This window comes from Labrus bergylta, chromosome 16 (genome assembly GCF_963930695.1).
Source record: "Labrus bergylta chromosome 16, fLabBer1.1, whole genome shotgun sequence".
NCBI lineage: Eukaryota > Metazoa > Chordata > Actinopteri > Labriformes > Labridae > Labrus > Labrus bergylta.
Window position 1 is genome coordinate 17,472,158 of NC_089210.1, and position 13,052 is coordinate 17,485,209.

General features: G+C 42.0%; 1 protein-coding gene across 1 annotated transcript in view; it reads right to left on the reverse strand.

Moving 5' to 3' along the window:
* The window catches only part of cacna1aa (calcium channel, voltage-dependent, P/Q type, alpha 1A subunit, a), a 91,657-nt gene that overhangs the window by 28,309 nt on the left and 50,296 nt on the right, over positions 1–13,052 (reverse strand). Inside the window, 7 exon segments of the mRNA XM_065964791.1 lie at positions 3,699–3,782; positions 5,756–5,866; positions 6,289–6,453; positions 6,549–6,750; positions 7,524–7,664; positions 8,091–8,251; positions 8,429–8,528. Of these exon segments, the coding sequence (XP_065820863.1) occupies positions 3,699–3,782; positions 5,756–5,866; positions 6,289–6,453; positions 6,549–6,750; positions 7,524–7,664; positions 8,091–8,251; positions 8,429–8,528 (964 nt within the window).

Genomic DNA, 13,052 nt, shown 5'->3' on the forward strand with positions numbered 1-13,052 from the left:
GAAGGTGGTTGAAGGACTAATTAAAGGTCGTTAATTTATTTCAGTCTGTGTGATGTTGTAACACAAATCTGTGCGACAACGTTAAGCCAAGACATACGGGTATGTGTGGCATTTTAACATTTGTGTTATTTCTTAAATTAGCATCTTAATCCTGTTAATTATGAAGTTTGGGAATACAGAGTTCTTCAACCATGTACCACAGTAAGAACAGAAGAACGCAGCTGAAGTGAGACTTTGAAGGGACTGGCAGCAGGCACATGCAGGTTTCATCTACACTACAGTGTGTGTTACATTGTTGTGTGTGTGTGTGTGTGTGTGTGTATTTCAGAGTGTGTTGTGAAAAAACAAAAGGGTCCCAGCCAAAGACATGCAAGGGGCAGCATGCATCACTTGTTCTCTCTGCCAGGGGGCAAAGCTGTGGATTCACTCTGCTGTTACTGGAAACACTCCACTAGTCACTGTTTATGGAGAAGCATATGACGTGTGTGTGTAAATCTTAAAGGGACAGGTTTTTTGTTCCAGATGGTACAAACCAACACTTTACAATCTGAGCGTTTGTTCCATTTAAAGGGATGTTCAGTCACGACCAATGTTGCAAAGTGATAAGTGTTAGGGCCTGTGTCCAAATGCCGCTTTTTTCTGGGCAGAAAAGCGCCGGCTGTGCACTCGGGAGCGCTTGCATGATTTAAAGAGCTGCACGTCCATTCCGATCAGACATGATGCAAAGAGGATGTGGGTACAAGACACGATCCGTAGGCGGCAGAACTACGGGGAATATTATGATACATTTTGAAAAGAGCGCTGTTGACGTCAGTTTTGATGATGTCATGCTTCCATCAGAATCAGAATCAGAAATACTTTATTAATCCCAGAGGGGGAATTCGGTGACAGCCTCGTTCCATGTGCCAACACGTCACTGCGCAAAATGTACTGAGATTTCTTTTTCTTTTTACCCTTAACGTAAAAAAAACATGTTTTTCTGTGCCGTGCTGCTGGCAGCCAAAAAACAACAACAACTGTACTACACATGTTGTTTAAAATAACAGTGCAGCATAGATTTTTTTGCCACAATTCTTTCCCCCAATGAGAAACCAATTCACGACCACTTTTGGGTCCTGACCCACCAGTTGAGAACCATGGCTTTAGAGTACTCAAATGACTGTGTTTGTTGTAATGTGCAATGTGACGAGTTAGTTCTCTCTCTGTTATGCAATTACTTTTTTTTATAAAGTGATCTGTTACTGGAATAAAAGTGATGTATTTCTGTTTCCCTTTTTCTTGCGACATGAATAGAAAATCCTCGAAGCGTCGTCAGTGTTTCTGTTTCTCTCCTAATTCTAAGGGCAGGTAGGTGTGGACCAGCAGAAGGTTAAACCTACAGGTGTGTCACAGTTGTCATTTGCTCTGTGGGAATATCTGCTTTTTGTTGAAAAAAGAAAATGGACAAAAACTGCATGATGGTGAAATGTGAGGTCAAGAGCTTGTGTTTCATTTTTATTCAAACAGCTGTGCCTCTGCCCAGGTCACCTTCAGATCAACAGCATCATAAAGAGCTGTAAAGGTTATCACGTCTGTGTATTAAGCTGCAGAGTTAGAGGATGATGAGCTGTAAAAGTCGATATATAACCCACATGTGTAACGACGCAAAAGTCCGATTTAATGCAGCCACAGTAACGAGTGCGTTACCCAACATGGTCACGACAGGATTTGTAAAGAATATATGAAGAGATACAGTGACTGGTGGAGAGGGAGACTAAGTCAAAAGTTCACTCAGTGTTGAGGAGTTTCAGGTGTTTGGGTGGGGGGGGGGGAGGGGGAAAGAGAGGGCGTCAAGCAAAAACATGCTCATTTCACAGCTCTAACATCGGCTGGGATGCAGATGCAGTAAAATAAGATCTCCAAAAAATTACAAACCATCTACATGTGGATGTTGCAGACATATGGTTTATAGCGGCAAATTTTTGGATTTTTGGTTGGTTTGAAGAACAACCAGAGAGATTTGACCAAGCCGGTTGTCATGGGGTGGACACAGAGGATTCATAGTGCATTTTGATTGGACGGAATCGCAGGAAGTAGTAGTTGATGGGGGGGAGGGGTTGGAGAGGGAGGGGGGGGGGGGGGGGGGGTGGAGAAGGGGGTAGAGGGGGGAAGTAGATTACAGAAGATCATCGTTAAGTTTGTGGACGATTTAAAGAAAGCATGTAAAAAGATAAAAAACAAGAAAGAAATCAACAGTTATCACAGCATCACATGTACAGCAGGATCAACACAGCAGAGGATTGGTGTACAGTATTTTCATTTTTCTGGGAATAAAACATGATTTTATTCTGGTATTGAGGCAGAGCAGTCAGTGAAATATTTAACAGAGTCTAGCCTCAGACAGAACATCAGCTAAAACAAATCCATCACAGTGTCAAGCTGTTGAATGTGGTCTTGCAAATAACACATATTTAACTATGTTTTAAATACTTGGATTCAAGGACGTCCAGACATTGAATCATATCTGACAAGTTCTGCACATCGCCCTCTCATTCTGCAGAAGAGTTCATGTGAAACTGAAACTCTTAAAAGTTTGTTCAGGAAGAAATGAGCAAAATTCTTACCTTGTGAATTCACTCGATGTCCAGACATTAGCTTTAAGTTAGCAAACACATGCATCTTTTTTCCTTCTTCTTTAATCTCTCATTATGAACGTTAAGAGAAGTATTCATAAAAGTCCGGGCCGACGGGGAGCATGCATTTTTTTTACCCCGGGTGACATATTTTCAACTGATGCCCTCGCGCCTCAGTTTGTCACTTTGCTGAACGAATCTTTATCAGCTTGTATAAATAAAAATGCTTCAGAAGTCTCCCTCTTTCTAGATACAAGATACACACAAACATCCCAGCATGCTTCTCAACAGTTTCACAGCTATGGGTCACACCATTCAAGCAAATAAATGAACCCTTTTTTTGTTGTTGCAATGTGGCCTTTGTTGAGCTTTCTGTTCCTCACACAGCCACCTTTCAAGAGCTTACTTTAGCAACGATCTGCAGGAGGTCAGCATTACATTATGAGTTTACATTATCTCACAAAGCCTGATTATGTGCTCGCATAAAGAGTAAATGTATTATTTAGTTGCTTATATCAAACACATGTATCCGACCTCTCACTTGCAGCTATGACGTTAAAATGAGCCCATAGCTTTAATCTTTAATATTCTCTCTTTCTAGTCCAGTTGTTGCGTTTGTTTCTTCCCTCAGTTGTCTGATGGACCTTCAAGACACAAACTGGAATTGATGTTTTGGACACCTGAGATGATATCTAACGATTTGATTGGCTAACAAGACGCCTGCCTTCGCTGTGCAGAGGCTGCTTCCTGCCCTCGCTGTCTGGTCTCTCCTCATTTTCCACCAACTGGGACATTTATATAAGACTTTCAGGAGACGTTCATGCATGACTGAGCAATGCAAGATCAACAGCGGCTCTAACTCATGCTCTCTTTAAGCTCCACGTCTGCTCTGCTGTATGTTTGCAGACAGCGGGACAGATGTGCAAGCACAGAGACGAATTACTTTCTTCATAATCACTGACTTAATGAACTTTCTTTCACCCAACAAAACATACGCTAATACAGCAACGCGCCTGTCTGTTCAGTTTTCACTCCTCGGGACAAACAAACGCAAAAAACATTCATGTTTGAGATTCAGCTACTTACCCCGAGCTCTGTGACCAGGATGTCAGTGATGCTGCCCAGAACTGTCACACAGTCAAATATGTTCCAGGCATCTTTAAAATAATTCTGTGAACAGGAAAAAAGAAGACAGATACAAAAAGAGGAGAGAGGGAGAGAAGGGTGAGATGGACACAGAGAAGGAGGAATAAAATGGAAAGACAGTGAAGAAGGTAAAATGAGAGGTGAAGAAAGAAAGAGTCAGACAAAAGTGCAATACGAGTTCTTTTCTGTTGAATTGTATTTAATTATTTTGAGTATTTGTTATGCTCTTGCTGTTGTTTATGTTCTTCTGTGTTTGATTTTGCTTTGTTCTTGTTTTTGCTGTTTGTCAAAGCACTTTGTAAACCTGTGTTTTTAAAAGGTGCTATATAAATAAAGTTATTATTATTATTATTATTATAAAAGAGAAAGAAGGAGGAAGTCAGTGTCGGACAGGATCAGGGAAGAAATGAGATAAGACAAATGGACCGTCGGTGACGCCATGTTGGACTTGTGCCAGGAGACGAGCTCAGGACAACTTGTACTGCATCAGAACAGAGCGGCCATCAAATATCACACACTGTACGTCCCTGTCATCGAAAAAAAAGCAAACCAACGGACAGAGAGGCAAAAATCAAACCCTACCACTACTCTGCTCTCCTACATGTCATGAACTGATTGCACATCCGCGTTCATATAGGGAGAAACATGAGGACAGATTTTGAACAATTTTGGCTTTTAAAGTTGACTGGACGATGAGCGATGTCTGCTTTGCTTTGCTCTCCTACATATATCGCCTGCAGCCAAAGTGTGCATTAGACAAGTGGAGTTGAAGGGGGGGGTTAGAGCGAGAGAGGCGGCTTTCGAAAATAAACCACCTTGACAATCTGAGGCCTGCTGCTATTTGTGTGTATGATCATGCAGAAATCAAATCCTATCCTGCTTAATCTCCACCCTCTCTATGTAATCTTTGTGTCTGACTTTTCTGCCTCTCTGTCACTCTCCCTCGTTTGTCTCATCACTGCATGACTCCTTCCTTTATCCCCGCCCAGCATTCATCACTAAACTCTCTCTACTATCCTTTCCCCCCCACCCACCCGTCTGCTTCTCTACCAATCCTCTGCTGCTCATTATTTCCTCGTTATTTAGTCTTAGACGGCAACGGGGCGCTGGTGGTGCAGTGGAGCAGTGGTTAGTGCGCGCGCGCCCCATGTATGGAGGTTGTAGTCCTCAAAGCGGGCGGCCCAGGTTCAAATCCAGCCTGTGGCTCCTTTCCTGCATGTCATTCCCTACTCTCTCTATCTCTCCCTGATTTCCTACGCTATCCATTGTCCTATCTCACCATTAAAGGCTTTCTATGCGATTTTTTGATCCAGCAGATGTCGCCCTTGAGCACCAGCATGAAACCAAAACAACTTACTGACAATTAACAAATTAAAAACATCCGGAATCCAAACTAACTACATAAAAACAGTAAGATAAGAAACTGTAATTTAACACCCACAGAACCTCCTGCACATGTAAGGAGTGTTGTGTTAGCATGCTTTTTTATTATGCTCGTATCTTCACACTGCATGTAAATTTACCTGAAATGAGCGTGATCTAGAAACACAGTTAAGCAGTGAGTACAGTATGTTATTCTTCTTTTCTCTAGTCCCTCAATTAAACTACTTTTATTCGTGAGTCAGCCGGCTGTCCGAGCGATGTAAACAAACTGAAGATAGGACTCGTAAAACTCTGAAAACATCACAGACAGTGGGAATCCGGTGTTACACCCATTGTAGACAGTCATGACTCACAGTTATTTTCAGAGGATAAACTTGATTTCGATTATATTATTTTTGACACTTATATATAAGTGTCAAAAATCAATGTCTCCAAATGAAATATATGACGACCGCAGTAAAGACCTCCAAGTCCTATGTTCTACATCTTAAGCCATGTCCACCCCTAAAATAGTTGGCGATATTTTAAGGGGTCAAAAAAGGTTCATCAAGCCTGTTTTGTATGTGTAGAGAGAAGGTAGAGCACCACACACACACACACACAGAAAGACTCACCAGAGCTCCAAAGGCGATGATCTTGAGTACACACTCCATGGAGAAGAGGGACGTAAACACTATGTTCAGGTTGGCTAACACAGCTTCATAGGTAACAGAAGCTCCGTCATACTATACACACACACACACACACACACACACACACACACACACACACACACACACACACACACACACACACACACACACACACACACACACACACACACACACACACAGATAGCGCACACATTCATAACAACAAAACCAGTGTACAAACACAGGACAGTGAAGATTTGTGTGTGCGTTAATGTAGACACACATACGGACACACACACACACACACACACACACACACACACACACACACACACACACACACACACAGAACGCGAGGGACAGAAAAGGGGGAGGAGATTGAAGACGTATAAAGACACACACAGTTGAACACACCCGGAGGAGAGTCACACATGTTCATTAAAATGTTTTTTTCACAACAGGAAATATTTGACAAAGCAACAAGTTCAGTTCACAGTAATGAGGTCAAGTTCTACCTTCATCATCAGTACGACGGTGTTGAGCGCGATCATCGCCATGATAGTATACTCAAATGGCGGCGACACCACAAACTCCCACATCTTGTACTGGAAGCTCAGCTTGTTCTGAGGCATGTGGCGCGTCAGAGGCCGGGCGTTGATGGCGAAGTCTATACAGGCTCTCTGCAGAGAACAACAAAAAAAAAAATTTTCATTCTCGTCAATCCATCTATCTATCCTCCTTTTCAGCTGCAGCCGCTCCGTTTATCCTCCCTCACCTCGTTCTTCTCCAAACTGTACTCCTCCATCATCTTGTCCCCTTGCTCCTGGAAGGTGATGATGATGAGAGCCACGAATATGTTGACGAAGAAGAAGGGGAAGACCACGAAGTACACCACGTAAAAGATGGACATCTCCATCCGGTACCCCGGGCTCGGGCCCTGGTTCTCATAGGTCGCATCCACCGAATGCTTCAGCACCCTGGGGAGGGAGGAGACAAGGGGCGGGACAGGGGGGCGTGTTACAGGCCGCCATGAACCATCAACAACTTCAAATCTTTGCTTAAAGGTTTTATATGCGATTTTTAACACTTAAATATAATATAAATCAAGTATATCCTCTGAAAACAACTCTGAGTCATGACTGTCTACAATGGGTGTAACACCCGAGTCCCACTGTCTGTGATGCTTTCAGAGTTTTCAGAGTCCTATCTTGACTTTGTTTACATCACCGGGACGGCCGGTCGACTCATCCCCTCGCGTATAAAAGTAGTTTAATTGAGGGACTAGAGAAAAGAAGAATAACATACTGTACTCACTGCTTAACTGTGTTTCTAGATCACGCTCATTTCAGGTAAATTTACATGCAGTGTGAAGATACGAGCATAATAAAGATCGCTAGCATTAGCATGCTAACACAACAATGCAGCGCGAGTTGTTTTGGTTTCATGCTGGTGCTCAAGGGCGACATCTGCTGGATCAAAAAAATCGCATATAAAGCCTTTAAAAGACACCTATTTGCTCTGGCTTCTAAAACAATTTGAGCTTGACATTTTGAAATTGTATTCATGCTCCTATTTACTGTGTTTTTATTGTGCTTCATTCTACATGTTATTTTAGTTGTTTTTCTATTGTGTTTTTTTACGCTTGTACAGCACTTTGGTCAATCAAGGTTGTTTTAAATGTGCTATAGAAATAAAGATTGATTGATTGATGTGTGCTGCGTGTGAATGAGTGTGTTCACGGGGGACTCACTGCGGCCACCCCTCTCCGGTAGACACGGTGAAGAGGGTGAGAAGGGCCCAAGCCACGTTGTCGTAGTGGAAATCGTACTTCTTCCACTCCCGCTTCAGCGCCTTCACTTCGTTATCACGCTCGAATTCCAGATACTCGCCCCTGGAACACAAACATCACACGAACGGCTTCATGAGGAAAAGGGGGAGAGTTGTCATCAGCATGAACAAAGTAGTGAACCCCCCTTCTACATTTTCCATTTTATTCATGGTACAAAATACTTTTTTAATTAATTTTGATGGGGCAGTATGTCATTAATTCTTTAACATATATATCTTCACAGAAAAATGGCCATTGACAAACAGTTATCGTATTTATCATGAAAGAAGCTAACACTGCTAACATGGCTAAACATGTTTACATGGCACCGCATATTTCTGTGTGTCTGAGTTAAAAACTGAAGATGCCATGAAAGAAGAAAAGAGAAGCGATGAAGCAAGCTTTATACACACAGACCTCGATATAAATAAGATAACCAGGACACCTTCAGGGTAAAAAAAAAAGAAGAAAAGCTGGGTGTTTCCTGACCTGCAATCGCGCTCAAACTCTTTGGACTCATCAGTGCAGTAAAAGAAGCGGCCCTTGAACAGCTGCACGGCCACCACGGCAAAGATGAACATGAAGAGTAAGTAGACGATCAGGATGTTGAGCACATTCTTTAGGGAATTCACCACGCAGTCAAACACAGCCTGAGGAGCGAGGAGGACAACAACAGAGGGAGACGTTGGTTATTCTACGACAGAAATACACTGGATCCAATCTGTGTGTCCGGTGGCATGACAAGACGTTTGAAAATAAACCTGCAGTGCGTCCAGATAAACACTGAACCATGTGAGCTTTGCTTGTAATTTACTGCATTGACACACCTTGAGTTTTGGAAGACGTTTGATGGTCTTCAGAGGCCGTAACACTCTCAGTACTCGCAGAGACTTGATCGTGCTGATGTCTTTTCCTTTACTGCTCCCCCTGCATGTGGACACACACACAACGACACACACAAACAGACACACACACAGTCAGATAGAGTCAGCAGGTTTCGGGGAGATATGACAGGCTCAGTCTGCTCGATCCCAAAAGAAAAGAAAAAAAACGGTGAGCAGCCGTTTCTTGATGGTTGTTGTGTCCGAGTTAACTCAAGATGAGTAACTTCGTCTGGGTTAAATACAGAAAAACACATGCAGCATTGCTATCGTAGTATACTTTAGCCTTTTTTTTCTAAGTGTGAGGTTAGCATTGTTAGCTGCATGCTAAAGTAAGGTGGTACTTCACAGGAATAGCCGATGTCATTCCCGTCTGAATGCTATCTCATAAATACACTTACGTATTACTTTGCAATGTATTTCAATGCTTTAAAGAGATGTTTAAAGCCTTGGCTTGCACATGCCAAGCTAATGGTGAAATATATCCATGCTGCATTGAAACTTTGCTTTTCCATGCTGCAATATTTCTCCTTTTTAAAAGCAGCATTTTGTGTGATGGAGAACTCCATTCTACACAGAGGCATTTGCAGAGAGAGTTTAGTCTTGGTTGGCAGGGAGGAGACCTAAACAGCTCCGTGTGTCAGCAGCTGAAGCTTTGTGAGAGTGTTAAATGACCGGCTGTTAGCGAGGCAACAGCTTAGAAATGATTCCTGTTGTTTTTTAAAAGAGAACTCTTTTAATGGTGAAACATGGGTCACAATTTGGGTTCTGTCCCGGTGTGAATAAACGGGGGTAAAAGCCAAACTCTCTCCTGTTATGACTCAACCAGTTCAATTGCATCAACTCTGTAGTAAAACCTAGGGTAAGCTGGTTTCACAGCATTGTTCAAACCACATGGAAACTTGTCTTGTACGTCATGTTGGAAAAGACAAAAGGCATCTCATGACTGAAATGCGGAGCCAAACCTCCCTCGTTTAAGCAGTTTGATTCTTTGGTTTTCTAGGTGCATGTGTTGGACACGATCAGCCGACGAGTGCAAAGCCTCGACCTCGAGTGTAAAGACTAACATTAAGAAGAGTGTACAGCATATTCACACCTTGAATGTTTTTAAAGGTCGTCTTAATGATCTGGAGGCAGAAATATCTGACTGTAGATGTTTTTAGCTAACTCGTATTGCCCTTTTTGATCGCTTTGTGTTGCTGATGACTTATGATGAATGGTTCTTTTTGTGATTCCTGTATTTATGTGTTTTATGTCTGAAACCCTGTAACTGTGCTGCTGCCTGTCTTGGCCAGGACACTCTTCTAAAAGAGATTTTTAATCTCAATGAGACTTTTTCCTGGTTACATAAAGGTTAAATAATAATAATAAAAATAAATAAAGATGCAAATTTAAAAGACTGAAAGGCGCTGCACATCAACGTGTGAGTTTTGCATCGTTTATGTACTTGCAGCACGTTTCATGCTAGTGCTTTTGTTTTGTATTTTTGCAGCACATTCAGTCATTACATCTGATGTTGCACTTGGTTTTGCTTTTGCATCCTTTCTGAATATGCGGCATGTTTTTCTCAATGTAAGTAGTTTCAGCTGTTGCTGAGGCTTTGCACTTGTGGGCCACCGCAGTTGGACGAAAGTAAACCTTTTTTTAAATCGGTTGCAGGAAAAACTACACTACACTACCTAATGTGATTTATAGGAAACAGTATGAGTTAACTAAAAAAAGGATAGTTCCTTCATGTTCACTTAAAAAAACCTCCCAAACAGTTCACTTTACATAATAAACAAACAAATAAACGTCATAAACTTCCTATTCACTCTCTTTTCTCTGAAAGTCTAACATCTCAAGAATAAATATCAGGGTGCAGAGACAAAGGTCAAACGTCTCTCAAAGTGCTCCTCAGGGCAGAAGGCAGCTGTGTGTGTATAAGTGCTTCTGTCTTCCAGATGTTAGACCAGATGTTAGACTGCTGGTGGTAGTGTGTGTGTGTGTGTGTGTGTTTGTGTGTGTCTCGACTTCATGGAAGTTCATGTACGGGGGTGTGTGTTGCGTCTATGAACACACTCACTATGCCGATGTTATTTTTTCTTACATTGAGCTGTGATTAGTGGTGAAAAGGAAAAACAGGTATCTCTGTGTTTCCTCTGCAGCTAAACCTGAGGGTTCGGCTGTGTTTGAGTCCGAGCTGTTCCATGGTGAACAATGAACAACAGGGAAGAATAGACAAGTACAGAAGTCAACTGTGAGGACGGACGGATGAAGAAGGAAGGACACGAGTGTGATCAGAAGAAAACAGGCGCTGAGGGGTGCAGAGGGAGAAAAATGAGGAGGAGGAAGAAGAGTGAGAACTTTACCCGCCGCCGCTGTTGGTGGTGGTCCAAACGGGGATATGAGAAAAGGGGTGAGAGACAGCGAGGGAGAGAGAGAGAGAGAGAGAGAGAGAGAGAGACAAAAAAGACAAAGGGTGGGAAAAGGAAACAGAATGGGACACGGAAAAAGGAAAGGATTTCGAGGGAAAAGGCACCCATATGAGAAAGAGAGAGAAAGAGAAAGGGAAGGCCTCCTAACCAAAGATCTTGTTAAATCTAACACACATGCACATTATCGCACACTTTAAATCTGGACAAAAAGCCTGACGAGAGCAGCATGTACTTTTTTTTTTATAAAAGTAACTGATGTGTGAACTCTTCTTCAGAGATGGGGACAAACTGAGCTCAGACGAGGACTTCTCCAAATGATGTCACCATATGAACTCCTTCAATGGAAGCATGCTTCAACAACAGTAAATAAACTGTCATTTTATTTCCCTTTAAGTTAAACCTAAGTGAGCCGGTGTGTCTCTGCATCAGGAGCCCGTCTGGACTTTAAACTCTGTGCGGCTTCAGAAATGTGCAGGACACCAGCAGCCCTTCAGACCAGACTAATTGGATTAAAGGAGCGATAATCATCTCCAATGAGACTGCTGAGCCGATCTGGATTTCTGTTTGATTTCCACATATTGAATTAAGGCACAATCTAGATGTGTGGGAATCTTTTTTTTTTATGCTGGTCCCTTATGCCATTATTGTTGTTAACCTCTATTGCAGTTAAATACGATGTTTCTAGTTTAAATAACTTCATCTCTTTTAAGGTTGTATTCAAGTTAACATCATAGACTTTATGAAGAAAGGACAGCGGAATAACTTGAAATGGACTGGAATAACTTGTCCAGTCATTTTACCTCACTTTGAAAATGAACGACTGCTTATTATTATATGAGTTAAAATCTGCGAGTGAACTCCAGTGACAGATTGAGAGACACTTGAGGGTCGAGCCACAGGTCACAGAGACGTTAGAGGACACAGAGTTAGGGAGAGAAGCACACTGATATAAACATTGAGACACAAACAGACAGGTTAATGTGAAACACAAAGGCAACTTTGAAATCGAGGGGGTTTAAAAAGTGTTAAGAGGAAAAACACACAAACAAAAATGATTCAGAGAGAAACAAAGTCCCGCCGTGTAAAAGTGGCACCTCCACTAGAACCCTGGAGCACCTGTAAACATTTTATTTTCTCTCTATAGGACCAAGGAATTACTCATCTTCATTCTGGCATTTCACCTGCTGCTCTGTAAAGTGGCAGTAGGTGTTAACATTTTTTTTTTTAAATGTCAGGTGTTTCTGCGTTTTACTTTTGTCTCTATCAAGCACGTAATGGAGACATTAAACCTCCGCTGAAGACGCAGAGAAGAGAGCTCCAAATGAGAAGCTGCAGAGAAATCTTAACCTTAATTTACCATCGTATGGTGCAGCTTTTCTTATGATCATATGTGCTTCAAACTACAGCATTAAAGCAAGCCTCCAAATTTTTAAAACTAAATTCTTTTTTTTTAACATTTATTTAACCCATAGTAACTCTGCAAAGAGACTGATCTGAATGAGTTAAATAAATGCATATTTATATATATATATATTCTCCTACATGTAAAAGAAGTATCTGCCTCTCTTCCCCTTTACGTGGGGCATGTCGGCACGGGAACGTCTGCTACCTGAAAATACTAATTTCATTTATAAGTCATGAAAAAGGATCAAGCACAATCTCATATTTCTGCAGATCACGTGCATGAAGTTGTCGGAGGTTACAGAGTTATCATAATAAACGTATTGCACCCTTATGGCAATAACACATGACATTTTACGTTTCTTCATTTTATTTTCTTCCTCTACCATGCAAAAAGCATGAAAGCAGACTCACGTTTCATGCTTTGTATCCCGTTAACGGGCAAAAAAAATAAAAATAACTAAGCCCAGTTATTCAGGTTCCACTGTTCTGCATCCTCACAGTCATGCAGATTAAGAGTTTATAGTACCTGCTTGGCCGCGGAGGAGGGTGTGGAGTTTTTTTTTTTTGTGAGCCAGCTCAGGATGACCTGGACTGGGTCTTTAACTCTAGAACGCCCTGGGCACTAAAGGGTTACAGGTGCAAAGGGTGGTCCTCACCTCTCACAGGGGGGAGGGAGCGGTGGGGAGGAAGGGGGATGCTTGGATACAATTTTTTTTTTTTTTTAACGTCTTGGAGCATTGGGGGTTGGT